This window comes from Bubalus bubalis, chromosome 6 (genome assembly GCF_019923935.1).
Source record: "Bubalus bubalis isolate 160015118507 breed Murrah chromosome 6, NDDB_SH_1, whole genome shotgun sequence".
Classification (NCBI taxonomy): domain Eukaryota; kingdom Metazoa; phylum Chordata; class Mammalia; order Artiodactyla; family Bovidae; genus Bubalus; species Bubalus bubalis.
In genome coordinates this window covers 14,501,340-14,517,029 of record NC_059162.1, presented here as the reverse complement: position 1 = coordinate 14,517,029, position 15,690 = coordinate 14,501,340, and the positions used below count along the sequence as shown (strand labels likewise).

The 15,690-nt window shown below is 53.3% G+C and overlaps 1 protein-coding gene across 4 annotated transcripts; it reads left to right on the top strand.

The window, feature by feature from the left end:
- The first annotated feature begins 2,142 nt into the window (after positions 1-2,142).
- RHBG (Rh family B glycoprotein) lies at positions 2,143-14,836 on the top strand. Of its 4 annotated transcripts, XM_006051979.4 has the most exons (10): positions 2,150-2,415; positions 8,093-8,279; positions 8,734-8,884; positions 9,000-9,147; positions 11,586-11,752; positions 12,045-12,182; positions 12,297-12,430; positions 13,027-13,148; positions 14,159-14,232; positions 14,427-14,836. In XM_006051979.4, exons 1-10 carry the CDS (start codon positions 2,229-2,231, stop codon positions 14,484-14,486), a joined length of 1,368 nt encoding a protein of 455 aa, XP_006052041.3. In that variant the 5' UTR covers positions 2,150-2,228; the 3' UTR covers positions 14,487-14,836. The 4 variants fall into 4 exon arrangements, with proteins under 4 accessions (XP_044800174.2, XP_044800173.2, XP_044800172.2 ...); XM_044944237.2 differs by lacking the exon at positions 13,027-13,148 and having other exon boundaries at positions 2,147-2,415; XM_044944239.2 differs by lacking the exons at positions 12,045-12,182; positions 13,027-13,148 and having other exon boundaries at positions 2,143-2,415; positions 12,247-12,430.
- Positions 14,837-15,690: the final 854 nt, after the last annotated feature.

The window sequence follows — 15,690 nt, the reverse complement described above, 5'->3', positions numbered from 1 at the left end:
GGAATCACGGTGGAAGCTCCCGTGATTCTGATGCTGCCCTCCATGCTCCATGCTGAGAAGACACAGCCCCTACTCTTTTCTCTTTCGAGTTCTGGTGCTTTTGAAAACCTTTCCCCTTAAGGGCCTGTCTAGTCCTTGCCTGTGCAACCCAGGGCAACCCCCTCTTCCAAACAGGGCTCAGGAAGTAGACTGCATCTTTGGGGCAGAAGGCTGAATGTGGCAGGAAACCCCAGATGTTGAATGATCTGAGAGTTGTTATCCAAAGGCAGCTGATCAGACATCTTCTCCTCCCCTGCCCTCTTCCCCTACCCCACCACCTGCAGAGGAGCAAGAAAACAGCCATCTTGCTGACCAAGTAGTGACACAGAGCCTCGGGGCCAGGGGCCACCAAGGGCCAGAGAGGCTGCTCCGCCTGCTAGAGCTGTGCTATCAGAGGCAGCTACCACCCTCCCACACCTGCCCAGTTGGGCACCTAGAATCTAACTGTCCTGCAGAGTCCATGCTGGACCAGAGGCTTAGGCCTTGAGGAGAAGTGGGGGAGGAGGTGAACTGGGGAGGTGGCAGAGGAGAAGCAAGGTTGAGCCCTACTTGGCATCAGCTCTGGGCAGTGACTGGTCCCTATGGCCTTAGGCTACAGCCCATGGGAATGGCAGCTCTTCTTTCAGGCCAGGGTCTGGGACATCTTTGCAAACACCCACAAGCCCACCCCCCACCCCTGTATAACAACCCCCTCAGATAGGTGCAGCTAGGCTGTGGGCAGTGGAGACACAGGACTTCTCCCACCACCAGCCCTACTGGCCTTCAGGTTTTCTTCTTTGAAGCCCTTTGTGGGCTGGGTGTCAGAACCAATAATACAAAGGTCCTCCACCTGTTCAGAGGTCTCCAGGGGCCCAGCACCCAACTAAACAGAGGCCACGTTTCTCTGCCTGCTGATACCCACCCCCAACCTCAATTTCTGAGCACCCTGAACATGCCCACGGTTTCTGTTTATGTGGGTCCCTTCTTGAGATGTCTCCTCTCCTTTCTTCACTTACTCAATTTCCAGGTTGTCCTTCCAGGCTGCCTTCAGGCACCACTTCCCAGGAGGCAATTCTCCAGCCCAGTCCCTTTCCTTATCCCCACTCCTGTAGGCTCTGCAGCTTCTCCTCTGGGCGCCACAGTCTCTTGATTCCTGGGTGACACATTTACCCCAATGGCAATTCAATTCCCTCCTGAATGTCTCTCTTCTAACTGGACAGTGGCTCCTGGAGGGAGGGCTGATCTGGCTCATCTCCAAAGCCTGGCTCACAGTGAGTGCTCGGTTAACAGCTATCCCCTCCTTGTTTGTCTACCAGGACCCCAGTGGATACAAATCCTGCTTGTGTAACAAGGGGCTTTTGACTTTTAACTGAGAAGACCTTCCTACCACCTATCTTCCTGTCTTTCCAGCTGCTGGGGGCAGCCCAGAACCTCTCATATCACACTGGGTGTTCAGGGAACCCAGGTTTCAGTGGGCCCCTGCCCAGCCTGCTCCCAGGTTCAGCCTTCTGTCCTAGAAGTGTGGTGGGGTGTAGAAGCGAGGAGGCTTGGGAGTGGGGTAAGGAACTCAACTGTCGAGACTCAGACCTCCTTGGCCACGTTAATCATCAGTGCCTACAGAGCCGGTTCTTTATCTCCGGTCTCCATCGGTTTTTCAGTTGGGGAAAAGATTGAGTAACACTTCAACTCTCTCTTGTATCTACCCTGGAGGGGTCCGGTGGGAGAAGCCTGAGCCCATCAAGGTCGATTATTCTTTGGGAAACACTCTCTAAACTAACATCATGTTTGAGGGGGCGGGTGCCCTCCCTTCTTTCTCCCTCCACCCTCACCGGTCCGCAGCTGCGCCGGAGGAGGGCAGGACACGGGGAGCCTTTCCAGGGTTATTTCCAAGGATCTGTCCCAACGGAACGGCATCAGGGTCAGCTGGGCCAAAGGAAAGAGGACTTGGGGCTACGAACGCCCCATCCTCTCCCACTTCTCGCCCCGCCTCACGTCTGGGGCCCAGGCCCTGACCTTCCCCGCGACACCCTGCTTCCGGGAACTCGGATGGGTAACTGAGCGCGGGTAACAAGGCCCTGGCAAGCCTCCTCGTGGTGGGCGGGGCCTAGCTCAGTGGGCGGGGCCTGGCTCGCCCCGCCCGCCCCTGGACTGTCTGCTCGCGCCACGCGCCTAGAGCCACAACCGAGTCGGAGACTCGCAGCCTCTGTCCCATGGCCTGGTCTCCCCGCCGCTCCGCGGGCCGGCGACTGCAGCTGCCCCTGCTGTGCCTCTTCCTCCAGGGCGCCACCGCCATCCTCTTTGCAGTCTTTGTCCGCTACAACCGTGAAACCGACGCTGCCCTCTGGCACTGGGGCAACCACAGTAACGCGGACAATGAATTTTACTTTCGCTACCCAAGTGAGTGCGGGTGAGGGCGCGCGGGAAGCTAAGACCCTAGGTTTCTCTGGTGTCTTGGGAGGGAGTCCAGATCTACCCCTAGGTAGGCTACCCTCTTGCTTTGAGATGAAGGTGCCCCAGATTTATAAAAATATCCTTTCACTAGTGTCTGCCACGTTCCAGGTATTATGCCAAGGGCGGCACATGCATTTTCTCCTTTAGTCTGTGAAGTAGACAAAGATGGGGAAACTGAGCTAAGAGAGGTTAGTTGGCTGGTTCAGGGTCTTGCTGTTAGAAGTGAGTGAGCTGGGATTTGAACCCAAATCTGAAGCTCCAGCTTTACCTACTCTCTTGTTGGCCTAGCTGGGCTTTGCCTAGAGACTTTGTCTTTCTCAGGCCTCCACCCTGAACACAAGGAGAAAAAGAAATCCTTTGGGCAGGGGAGGTAGGGGGTGGGGTGGGGGAGACAGTGATGCAGGTAATAGCTGTGAAGGCAGCCAAGGCCAGTGGGCTCAGACATTTCTTCCCCAGTCCCCCAAAGCTGGTTCTTCCAGAGTCAGAGAAAAAATGACCACCATTTTTTCTATCCACCAGCCAATCACAGAGTAGCCGCCCCACAGCCCTGAGGAGGAGGAAAGGCAGGGTCATTAACCCATTTCACAGAGAAGGAAGTTGAGGCTCAAAGGGGCTGTGATTTATTCAGGATCACCTAGTATGTGTGTGACAGAGCTGGAACTAGGACTTGGTCATCCTAAGCTCTTCAGAGAAGGCAATGGCACCCCACTCCAGTACTCTCGCCTGGAAAATCCCATGGACGGAGAAGCCTGGTAGGCTGCAGTCCATGGGGTTGCTAAGAGTCGGACATGACTTCACTTTCACTTTCATGCATTGGAGAAGGAAGTGGCAACCCACTCCAGTGTTCTTGTCTGGAGAATCCCAGGGATGGGGGAGCCTGGTGGGCTGCCCATCTATGGGGTCGTACAGAGTCGGACACAACTGAAGTGACTTAGCAGCAGCAGCAGCATCCTAAGCTCTTAGCACCGCAGCTCACCTGCCTGCTGACAAGGCCCAGGAAGGAGAAGTTTAAGCCCCTGCTTCATGTTGAGGACAGAGCCTCTCCCTCAAGGTTGGGGGACCAGCCTTGTGACTCAGGCCCTGGGCAGCTAGGACCAAGGGCACCAAATCTCCCAGGGTTTGTTACAAATGTTTGAGCAGGTCTCTAAGCCTCATCTGAGTTTCCCCCATCTGAGCAATGAGAAGAAAGGTGCCTCCATTTGAAAGATATACATTCAAACAAGGCCCAGAATGTGGGTGTCTCCTATAAAAACCCCAGCTTTTATTACCTTACTTTCTGTGTGCAGAGCTGGTGGCAGCTGTCCTCACCTGACTCTCTTCCAGCCCCAACCCCAACACCATGAAGCTCACAGTGCTGAGAACTGAGAGGGTGAAGCGGAGGCTTGATTTTGTTCAGTCGCTCCATCGTGTCCAACTGTTTATGACCCCATGGAATGCAGCACGCCAGGCTCCCCTGTCCTTCACCATCTCCCAGAGTCTGCTCAAATTCATGTCCTTTGAGTCAGTGATGCCATCCAACCATCTCATCCTCTGTCGGCCCCTTTTCCTCCTGCCCTCAGTCTTTCCCAGCATCAGGGTGTTTTCCAGTGAGTTAGCTCTTTGCATCAGGTGGCCAAAGTATTGGTGGAGGCTTGGTCCTAGGCAGAGGGGACTACAGCTCCTCCTTTCCCACATTTCATCCCAATTTTGGCTGCATAAGTGAGCCATGGATGCTGAAATCAAAGCCACAGAGCTGGGATGGGAAGCTCTTGGGGTCATGCATTTGTCCAGAGAGATGGGGAGTTGGATGGAGAACAGTTCATGGACTGAGAGTTGTAAGCTCTTGCTCTAGAGTCTGACCTGGCTGCCTGTCATGACCCCCTATTTGCTTCTCCCATGGGCCCCAATCAATGCCTCCAAGCCCTGCTTGCTTCAAAGGCCTCCCTGACCTTCCTTGCCCCTCTGTTGCATGATAAACTGTCCTGAATGCACAGCTTTCTGTCCCTGGATTGCAGTAGGAGGAACAGCAGTGGGAATCCTACCTCTTTCTGCACGAGGTTTTTGTCCCTGTGGACTTGGGACCCTGGGGATGGGTTGGAAAGGAGGGAGGTGTGAGGTCCCTGGAGCCTGGGGCTTTGATGCGCCGAGTCTTCACCGTCCCTGTGTCCAGGAGAAGTGGTCAGGGCCAGAGGGTGGTGTGGCCACTGCCCTTTGATTTGGGAGATGAAAGGGCGTTTTGCCGCTGTTGTTAGGCAGTGGGACTAGCCAACGCCAAGGGCATGGCTGCTCTGAGTGTCTGCCTGTTATCTCTACAGGAAGGGCCTTCAGAGCCCAGCTGGTTCACTCCTCTCCGAGGTGGAGAGAGAACCAGAGAGGTAATGCCACTGTGCAAGATAACACAGCAAGTCAGCCCACCTAGAACCCGGCCTCTTGACTCCCCATCTTCAGCATTTCCTCCACATTACAAACCTCTTATTCCATGAGATAAGTCATGGAAAATAAGAGGGGGAAAAGACTAGGGGGAAAGTCTAAGTGTGCAGGGGACGCAGAAGCCAAGATGAGAAAGGGTTCTAAGAAAAAATATGGACAGTTTGGTTCTTTTTTGTCTGTCTCTGAGACCTTACTTGCAAGAAGAGGGATTTAGGACAGATGGAAACAGGATCTTCCTGTGGTGGGGGTAGCAGTGTGTGTGACTGGGACCAGAGTGGTTTGTGACTCTTCTAGGAGAATACAGCCCAATCTGCCCTCTTAAAGGCAGGTGGAGGTAGAGTGGTGGGGAGAGATGGTCTCCGCAGCTCACCACTCCCTTTTTCCTGCTACTCATATTTTATATCCTCACTTTACAGACGAGGAAACTGAGGCTTAGAGAGGTTAAGTGACTTGTCCAAGGTCACACAGTGAGAAGTGTAGAGATGTGTGTGTGTGTGTGTGTGTGTGTGTGTGTGTGTGCATGCGTGTGCTGGAATTTAAAGCCAGCTCTGTGAGATGCTAAAGCCCCAGTTGTCACTGTTCCCTTGTCCTACAGTCTAACCTTGTTCAGGAATCATCTGGTGGGGTTGGGGAGAGGCAGTAAGGGAAGGAGGGAGGGTAATAGGTGGCCCTGGAGGGCTTTTATCTTCTCTCCAGCCAAAGGTGCATGAGTTTGGAGGCGTTGGGGATGTGATGGGAAACAGGCTCCATGCTGCTGGACCCAGGGATCCCCTGAAGGGAATGTTGAGGGGTCATCATATCTATCCCCCTGCCTCCACCTGGAATAGCCCCTTACCCTCCACAACCCACAGAGAATGTCTGTGTGGAACATTCCATGGAATGGAACAAATAAAGGAGATTTCTTGGTGTTTAGATTCCAGGTGAAAAGCCACTGGATTGAGTTTTGATTCCAAACAACCCCCAGGTGGGAGATGTAAATGTTATTGCTATTTAAGACAAGTTCTGGAGCGGTTTGGGCACAGAGCCCTGTGACCCAGCCCCGTTTGTTGTCTTGCTGTCCTTGGGCAAAAGAACAGACATGGCTTCCCCTTTACTGTTTGCACAAGGAGAAAGCAAGTCAGATGGGGAGGCTGAAAGAGCTAAGGCTGCACACTGAGATCTAAACAACACCTCTCCTTTTCTGTTGGGTTTTAAGATCTGAAAGGGAAGAGCGATCTGGGCGACTTGAGGAGTGGGCAGGGCTGGAGAAGGGGCGCAGTGGTGGGGACATCTAATGAGGCCACTGGACCTTCACCCCCTTGGCCTGGGGGCTGCGTGTACCCAGCCCTCTGCAGGGGCTTGCAAACTCCTTTCCCATCAGCCCACACTCAGCACACACACACACAAATTTGCTTCTCTCAAAGTTATTGATTGCATTCTGAAGTTCAGTAGTACAAATTTGGCTTGTTGATGGTTCTTCTTTATTTGTTTGGCCATGCTGGGTCTTAGATGTGGCCCTCGGGATCTTTAGTAGCCGCATGTGGGATCTAGTTCCCTAACCAGGGATTGAACCCAGGCCCTCTGCATTGGGAGCAGAGAGTCTTAGCCACTGGACCATCAGGGAAATCCCTTGTTGTTGCTTCTTTACCTTTAAACAAAAAAGGTGATTGTGATTTTTTTTCTTTGTGATCTGCCTCTTTCTACTTGAATTCATTTACAACAAAAACATGTGAATTTCAGTTATACGAAAAGCAGAGAAGAACACAAATAATGAACACTGTGAAGGCCTATAGCTGATATAGTTGAAATTCCAATGTAGCTTTGAGCTATAGGCAGCCAAGAAAAAGGGGAAATATGGACAGTTACATGTTCTCATCAGAATAAAGGAAGCCTCACATACGTGATTCTTTGATTCCTTTGATGTCTGTCTTCCAGCAATAGCTACATTCCCAGAGTCTGATGCATGACTGCTTAGGTTTTTTTGTTTGTTTATTTATTTTTAGTTCTATGACTTCTTAGTAAACATCTAACACATGAGTGAAGGAAAGCAGATCAGTTCCTTGTTCCTTAGGGGAGATGACATTTCCTAGGACTAAGTTCCAGGAGAAATTTCCCACCTGGAGCTATGAAAGGAGAGTTTAGGGTCATGGTTGGTCAACCCTGTTTCTCAATAAGTTATTTACAACAGATGCAATAATGCACTCAAATGTTCCTCTAAGTGTTTCTCAATTAAAGCCAAGGATAGCACAGCATTACTGATACATAGACCCAAGACAAAGGAAACAGGACGAGATGTACTGGCTGAACATCACCCGAGGTTGTGTTTCTAGCCCTGTTTACGAGTAGATGGTTGGAGGGGTACAGAACAAAATAATACAAAGCAAATTGTTGTATGTATCTCATTTTCAATATGGCTGCTTATTATTTTAGATTTTTGTACACAGACTGGAAAGCAAACAGAAAAGACCCCAAGTGTCCCTCCCCAGAAACCCCACTGACACTTAAAAAATTCAAGTGATTCATCTATAAAATTAAGATATCCAAATTATAGAAAGAAGCAAACTATAGGGTAAAATCTTTCCCATAAATCTTCTTATTCATAAGTGGCCATATTGCAAATATCCAGGGGGCGTTATTTGCACCAGAGTTGTATGGCTCAGCAGCCCTCCCCCTGCCTTCAATTCCTTTTTTCCCTGAGATAACCTCTTAACAAAGTTATTAAAGTTATTTTATACAGTTCTACAAAGTTAACAGTTATTTTATCAATTAATTTGTAAAATTTAAAACCCTAAAAGTGGAGAGGAATAGATTCTGAAGCATGAGGAATGGAGGTTAGATGTCAAGATGAACTTCCAGCACAAAGGCCAGAAGGGGAAGAGAATTTCCATCACAGAGGGCAGGGGTTGCTGCAGGAAACCACACAGGAAAGGTGGGGCTTTTCCCCGGTCATAATGACCCAGGGATTGGGCAGTTGAGTAGGGTAGAGAAGAGAGCAGAAGGCTCTACTCTCTTGCTCTGACCTGGGGACAACAGGGATGGTGGGGGTCCCACTGCTCCAGGCTGGGCAGCTCTGCGCTGGTGAGCCAGGCTGGGAGGCCTGGCCACGCCTTGGGGAATTTTATAGGCTTGGCTCCAGCCTCAAGGTGGCACTGGCTAGTGAGAGCTGGAGGGTGCAGCAGGATTGCTGATTGGTCTATGGGTGGTGGCCTGAGTAGTCCCAAATGCCCCCTTGCAGGCTTCCAGGATGTGCATGCCATGATCTTCTTGGGTTTCGGCTTCCTCATGGTCTTCCTGCAGCGCTACGGCTTCAGCAGCGTGGGCTTCACCTTCCTCCTGGCCGCCTTTGCCCTGCAGTGGTCCACGCTCATCCAGGGCTTCTTCCACTCCTTCCGTGGTGGCTACATCCTTGTAGGCATGGAGAGGTGGGCAGCAGTGGCCTCCCTGGCTCCCCTAGGTCTACCTGGGAGGACCCTGCCCAAGGGACCCAGCTCAAGCCTGGTCTTTCAAGTCTGCTCCCTGACCTAGGTTTTTGACCCGTCAGTCAATTTCTTTTAGGTACCCTGCCTGTTCTTGTTGTCTGATTTCTTCTCCCATCCTTGACCCACACCTCCCTTTAGGCCCCTTATTACTCATGAACTGTTGGGAGGATAGACAGCATCATGGAAAAGGGCAGTGCTTGCTGTTGATTCAAAATCTGGTTCTTCCACTTGTCCTGGGCTTTGTTTGCCAAACCCCAGAATCTCTACAAAACAGGGAGGTGATCCTGTCCCACCTCCCAGGGAAGAATTTAGCCTGGTGCATTCATTGCCCCCTCCCCATCCCCCTGGGCTGCCCTTGTTTCCAGCCCCCCTCACCCGCCCCATCCGAATCCCCCAGCATGATCAATGCTGACTTCTGTGCTGCGGCCGTGCTTATCTCCTTTGGGGCCGTACTGGGCAAGACTGGGCCGGTTCAGCTGCTGCTCATGGCCCTGCTGGAGGTGGTGCTGTTTGGCCTCAACGAGTTTGTCCTGCTTAGCCTCCTGGAGGTGAGTTTGGATGGGGATGGGGTGCGGAGTGGGCATGGCCAGGCCCTGAACAGGGAAGGCATGGGGCAGGAGTGGGGCAAGGGGCTGCCCCTCCACCTCAGCCCCACCTCCCCAGGTGAAGGACGCAGGAGGCTCCATGACTATCCACACTTTTGGCGCTTACTTCGGGCTGATCCTCTCCCGGGTCCTCTATAGGCCCCAACTGGAGAACAGCAAGCATTGCCAGGGCTCCGTCTACCATTCGGACCTCTTTGCTATGATTGGTGAGGCCTCCTGAGGTGTGGTGGGTGAGGGGCCAGTTCATATCCAGGCCTGGTCTCGGGGTACCACCTATAAGTCTTGGGGTTCTGGCAGGGAACTCCCTTCCAACTCGGACTCTTCCATCAGAGCCTGGGGACCCTTGCTTATCATTTTTGGTAGTTTTATGACAGGTTCTTAGAACTCAGAGCTCATGGATCTCAGGGCTCCATCCCAGAAAATGTTCATGAAGGTGTTAGTCACTCAGTCTTGTCCAACTCTTTGTGACCCTGTGGACTGTAGCCCGCCAGGCTCCTTTGTCCATGGGATTCTTCAGGCAAGAATACTAGAGTGGATTGCCTTACCCTCTTCCAGGGGATCTTCCTGACCCAGGGATTGAATCCAGGTCTCCTGCATCGCAGGCAGATTCTTTACTGTCTGAGCCACCAGGGAAGCCCGAGATCCATCTCAGGGGCCTTTCTAAATCCAAGTCTGATGGTACCTATCTCTGTTTAAAGGCCTTCAGGGTCCCCCTACCCACAGTTAAATACTGGACTCCTCAGTCAGGCATACTGGCCTGTGCAGTAATTTGCTCCCCTTCCCCTCCCGACTCCCTACCTCTTTCTCCCCCTCTCTCTCCAGCCAGACTCAGCTTCTCCCCATCTGTAACCTCTAGGCCTGTTCCCTTGGTGCTGCCTCCCACCTCCTGAGGACACTTCCTCCCAGGAGATTTCCTGGAAGCCCCGGCACTCTCAGGAGAGAAGGAGAGGTTACAGGTCACCCCTGGGAGGAGTAGGGTCTGGCCTGCAAGCACCCTCGTCACCACCTACTTCTTCTAAGCCTGCACCTCTGCTCCTGTCCATTCACTGATGAGTCAGGAAAGGAAATTGATATTTTACCTTTTTGAAGGTAGTATTGAGTAGTTACTGAAGTGCCCATTCTTACATAAAGAAGAGACTAGCCTTGTGTTTCTTGCTCACATCTGGGTGTGTTGTGAAACAGAGCTCATGGAACCCTAGGTCAGAGGAGGCCTCCTTGCCCTTTGATAAGTTTGGTTTGAAGTCCAGAGGCCTCCCGGAGATTTCTGTGCTTTCCTGGGAGGCTTACATTCTCAGATTTCCTCTGCCTCCCAGCTCCTGCTGGACAGGAAAATGGGTCTCTTCCTTGATTCCTCCCAAAACTCTTCTCAGAAGACACATGTGTATGTGCGGTAGATTTTACTGCAGACTATGGAGGTGCAGAAGCTACATCGCAACCCAAGGACCACTCAGAACTAAGGGGCACTCCCTCAAGCCTCTCTGCCACGCTGGCCCTGCCCCACAGGGCCCCCAGCCCCCCTCCTCCCTTGCCCCCCACCTCTCCCTCCAGGACTGACCTGGGAACCTCACAGGGCAGCAAGGCCTATGGAGCTCCCAGTTCCTGCCCGAGACGCCGAGGCCCAGCCCATCAGTGCTCAGGCCGGGGCCCACCCTCTCCAGGTGGCAGTTGAGGTTATAAAACAAATGATTTTCCTGTTATGGATATCAAGTACCAGATTCGTGCCTGATATGTGGTGCCCTTTGCCTTTTTTTTCTTTCCTTTTCTGATACTTAAAAAAAACTCAACCCCTCCCCACCCCCCGTGGTTGTCAACCAAGTAACTTACGCCCTCTCATGCCAGTACCCTTCAGTGGTACCAGTTGTTAGACATTTAGTACCAGCTAGGCCATGGAAGACACTTGAGAGTCCCTTGGACAATAAGGAGACCAAACCAGTCAATCCTAAAGGAAATCAACCCTGAATATTCATTGGAAGGACTGAAGCTGAAGCTGCAATGCTTTGGCCACCTGATGTGAAGAACTGACTCACTGGAAAAGACCCTGATGTTGGGAAAGATTGAAGGTGGGAAGAGAAGGGGACGACAGAGGATGAGATAGTTGGATGGCATCATCGACTCAATGGACATGAGTTTGGGCAAGCTCCAAGAGATGGTGAAGGACAGGGAAGCCTGGTGTGCTGCAGTCCACGGGGTCGCAAAGAGTCGGACCCGACTGAGCTACTGAACACAACGAGGCCATGGTTGGATTTCCCTGGTGGCTCGGCTGGTAAAGAATCCAGCTGCAATGCAGGAGACCTGTGTTTGATGTCTGGAAGCTCTCCTGGAGAAAGGAATAGCTATCCACTCTAGTACTCTTGCCTGAAGAATCCCTTGGACAGAGGAGCCTGGCGGGCTACAGTCCACGTGGTCGCAGAGTCGGACATGACTGAGCGACTGACACTGACTAAAGTAACAAGCTGTGGTTAGGTACTTGGTATGCATCATCTCATTGAGTCCTCACTTCCTGAGGTATGCGTCACTATCCCCATTTTACAGATGAGGAAACTGAGGCTGATGAGAGTAGGTGACTTGACTGCAGTTACACAACTTGTACCTTGCGAGGGAGTCACTTACTTCCTCTCATTCCGCCTTTCTGCCCACCGTTTAGGGACCATCTTCCTGTGGATCTTCTGGCCTAGTTTCAACTCTGCACCCACTGCCCTGGGGGACGGGCAGCATCGGACCGCTCTCAACACATACTACTCCTTGACCGCCAGCACCCTCAGCACCTTCGCCTTGTCAGCCCTTGTTGGGGGGGATGGGCGGCTGGACATGGTATGGGGAAGAGGCGTGGGGAGAGGCTGAGGGGTGGGCCGGGAGGCCAGGGAGAGGTCTGAGACCCTGCAAGGTTGATCCTCCAGGGGGACAGGTAAGGGCAGAGGCTCAGGGGGCTGCAGATGCACTGGAGGCGTTGGGGCCAGAGCAGGCGGTGAGGCTAGGACCGCGTGTGAGGTAGAGGATTAGACGGTGGAGAAGCAGCAGGTGGCACTGGTGGGCGGGCTTGGGGTGGGTGTGGCTGTGACATCAGAAAAGGCCTCCAGAGCCTTGCTCTTCTGTGCTCCCTTAGGTCCACGTGCAGAACGCAGCGCTGGCCGGAGGGGTTGTAGTGGGGACATCAGCTGAAATGATGCTGACACCCTTTGGGGCTCTGGCGGCTGGCTTCCTGGCTGGGGCCATCTCCACACTGGGGTACAAGTTCATCACGGTACATAAGCCCCTGGGCCCTGCGCAGGGCAGGGCGTCTTCACACCCTTCCTCCTCTCCAGCAGGCCTGGCTGAGGGGGACACACGAGACTCATGATTGGTGTCCTGTCTCCAGCCCATCCTTGAGTCCAAACTCAAAGTCCAAGACACATGTGGCGTGCACAACCTCCATGGGATGCCGGGGGTCCTGGGAGCCCTCCTGGGTGGCCTTGTGGCTGGGCTGGCCACCCGTGAAGCTTATGGAGATGGGTGAGTTCTCCCCACCCTCACCCCACCCCCAATCCTCAATGGAATCATTATCACCCTGAACTAACTCCCTCAGTCTATTCCTCCTTTTGTGGACCACAACCACCTCCTCTGGTCCAACCTGCTTCTTTCCCTCCTCCCCCGCTCCTGCTCCTGACCAAAATAAAGCTGTCTATTCTCTTTCATTCATTCATCCATACCCTGGAAGCTGAAGAAACTGGGGTGAACAAGCCTGGGGACTGCCTTCTTGGTCCTTGGTCGAGTGCAGCAGAAGGTCGTTAAATAAATGATTTCAACAGTGTCATTATTAAAGGGTCAAGGAAGAGACACTGACCCTTAGGATAGATTTTTGAACATCAGGGCTCAGGGGAGATGGGAAGCAAAAGTGACCCTCAAACTGAGCCTTGAAAGGTGTGAGGGTGTGGCTGGCACACTGGGCGGGAGGGTGTTCCCCTCCAATGGGCTCAGTTGGAGCAAAGGCCTGGAGGTGACTCAGCCTGGCAGGCTCCCCAGGGCCCTTTCGGCTGCACGGCACTGGTGCGCTGACCAGCCCTGGCTCCGTGCTCCATCCGTCTCCCCACACCCTCCTCTCCCTGCAGCCTGGAGAGTGTGTTTCCACGCATAGCCGAGGGCCAGCGCAGTGCCACGTCTCAGGCCATGCACCAGCTCTTCGGGCTGTTTGTCACACTGACATTTGCCTCTGTGGGTGGGGGCCTTGGAGGTGAGTGACCTTGGCTGGGGTCAGGAGTTGGCAGGAGGAGCCCCAGGGAGGGCAGAAGACGACGGCGGCGGCGGGGCGGGGCGGGGGATTCTCTGGAGGAAGGGCCATTGGATCGATCCCATTCCCCTGACATTCGTTTACTCTATTGAACACCTACATCGTGCCAGGAGCTGCGTGGGGTTATGGTGTTCAGGGGTAACTTCCTCCAGGTAAGGAGGACCAAGCAGGTACTTTCTCCCTTCTGGTCGCAAAGGAAGGTGGGAAGCCTGCTGACCAATCCCTCTCCTCTGCTGCTTGGCGCGCTGCTCCCTCTTCCCACTAGAGGGCAGCCCAGCCTCAGGCTGAGGCCTGTGGCGCCATCTCTCTGGGGCTGGGGCTGGGGCTGGGGTAGGGGCCGGGAAGGAAGAGGCCTAGCTGGCCTGGGGCACAAAAACCTTCCACAGAGGCAGCCTGCCCACTGATGCCAGGCCAGGCAGTCCCTCCTGATGTCTGGCCTTCAAAATTAAACGTATGCTTCGGTATCCCCATCTTCCTGCTCTCAGATCCCCAACTTCCTGATCTCAAGATTCCTTGAGATCTTATTCTTAAATAAGAGTTCATTTCATTCATTTAATTACTTATTTACCCAAGAAACACTTTCTGCATCCCTCTTGGAGAGGAGCCCACAGAAAGCTTACGAGCTGTGGCTCATGACAGACACTATTTGATCTGTTCCCGCCGTGCACACTTCAGTATGTTACTTCTCTGAACCTTGGTCCCCTTCTCTGTAATATAGGGATCCTAGTCACCTTGCAGGGTTGCTGTGATTACTCAGGGAGGCAGTGCTTTGTCACGCATTTTGCACAGGGCCTAGCAGAAGTGGCGCTTGATAAACACTGCTGTGATTTGCCTGTGCCAGGCATCCCATTGACCTCATGACTCCCAGCTCCTCTGTGCCCTGTGGTACTGGGTAGCAACCTCCCCTATGGGGGCAGCAAAAAGCCTCACACCCTGTCCCCTACTGCCACCAGGGCTCCTGCTGAGGCTGCCCATCCTGGACTCCCCGCCAGACTCCCAGTGCTACGAGGACCAGATTTACTGGGAGGTGAGATGTGCCCACCCCTCAGGCCCTTAGGGCCCTCTCACGCTCAAACGCCCCCTTCCCTGCCTCGCCTCCTCTGGTCCAACCTGCCTCTTTCCCTCCTCCCCCGCTCCTGCTCCTCTGGGGTTCACCCTTCAGCTGTGGTCTCCGTCCTCTAGAGCTGACCCTTCACCTGCTCCTCCGTCCCTGCCCTCCAGGTGCCTGGGGAACATGAGCATTTAGCCCAAGGATCAGAGGAGACAGAGACTCAGGCCTAACTTGCTTCCGGCCCTTGGAAGGATGCTCTCCTTTTAGAAGAGGATGACAGCCTACCGTGGGGAAGCTCCTCATTATTAGCTCCCATCACTGCTGCTGCAGGAAAGAAGCGCCTTTCCATAGGGAGCCCTGGGGGAGGGGTGGTGGAAGGCTGGGGAGATGGTGGAGCCAGGTGGCTATAACTGGTCATGGTGAGGAGAGAGCCTCACACACCCCCACCCCACCACCCCACACCCTGCAAGTGAGGCACTCGAGGGACTGCTGATTCACTGGACCAGCATCACTCAGTTACTGTGAAGCCTGAGCCAGAGCCTGGCTCTCTGAGGGTGATAAATACCATGGTCACCAAGGATTCTGACTCCTTTATTTTTGTGCATTGAGAATTTGGGGAGTTTCTCGCACCATCTAACTCACAATATTAGAACCTCAGGTGAAAAAAGACCTGACTGGTGACAACATCCTGCCTCCTTGAGACTAAGGAACTCCCCCTAGGATGCTGTCTTCTATGAGGGCAATGCCCAGACTGCACTTGCTTCCAGAGACAGGGAGCTCATTCCCCTCCAGCAAGTGTGTGTTTGTTACAAGACAGCTCAGTCTGCTAGAGAGCTCTTCCTATTCTAGAATGAATGCCACTCTTACCCTCAACTTGGGTGACCTCTGAACACAGTAGGAAGAGAGCCCCGGGAGGCTTAAGAGTAGCATAAGGAATTCTTTTGCCACTAACTCCTCAGAAGCTGGAAGCAGCCAGCCTCCAGGCACCAATTTAGGTCCCTGTCCGGAGTCTGAGGAGTGGGGACTAGAAAGGGCAATTCAGAGTTGCTGTAGGGAATGGGGAAGGCAGGCCCAGGGCTTCCGTCGGCCTGATACCATCAGACCACCAGAGGGCGCTCCAGTCCCAGCAGAGGAAGATGGGGCCTTCATGCTCCAGCAACCTCTACCAAAAATGGAAGTCCTTCCTGCAGCCTAATGGCCTTCCTGCCTGCTTCAGCTCTGGTCCTCACTATTGCTGCCACAAGACTTTTCTGAGCACCCACTCCCCATCACATGTCAGGCGGTGCTAGGGCTTCCAGATCTTTCATTTGACTAAGAATCCATCCTTCCAGAAGACCAGAGCTCTTTTCCCAAACCTGAAGTGCTGGGAGCCCCTCTGCCCTCTCCTGCCGCTCCCCAGGCTTCTGACAGGAGTGAACAAGACTACAGAACTCT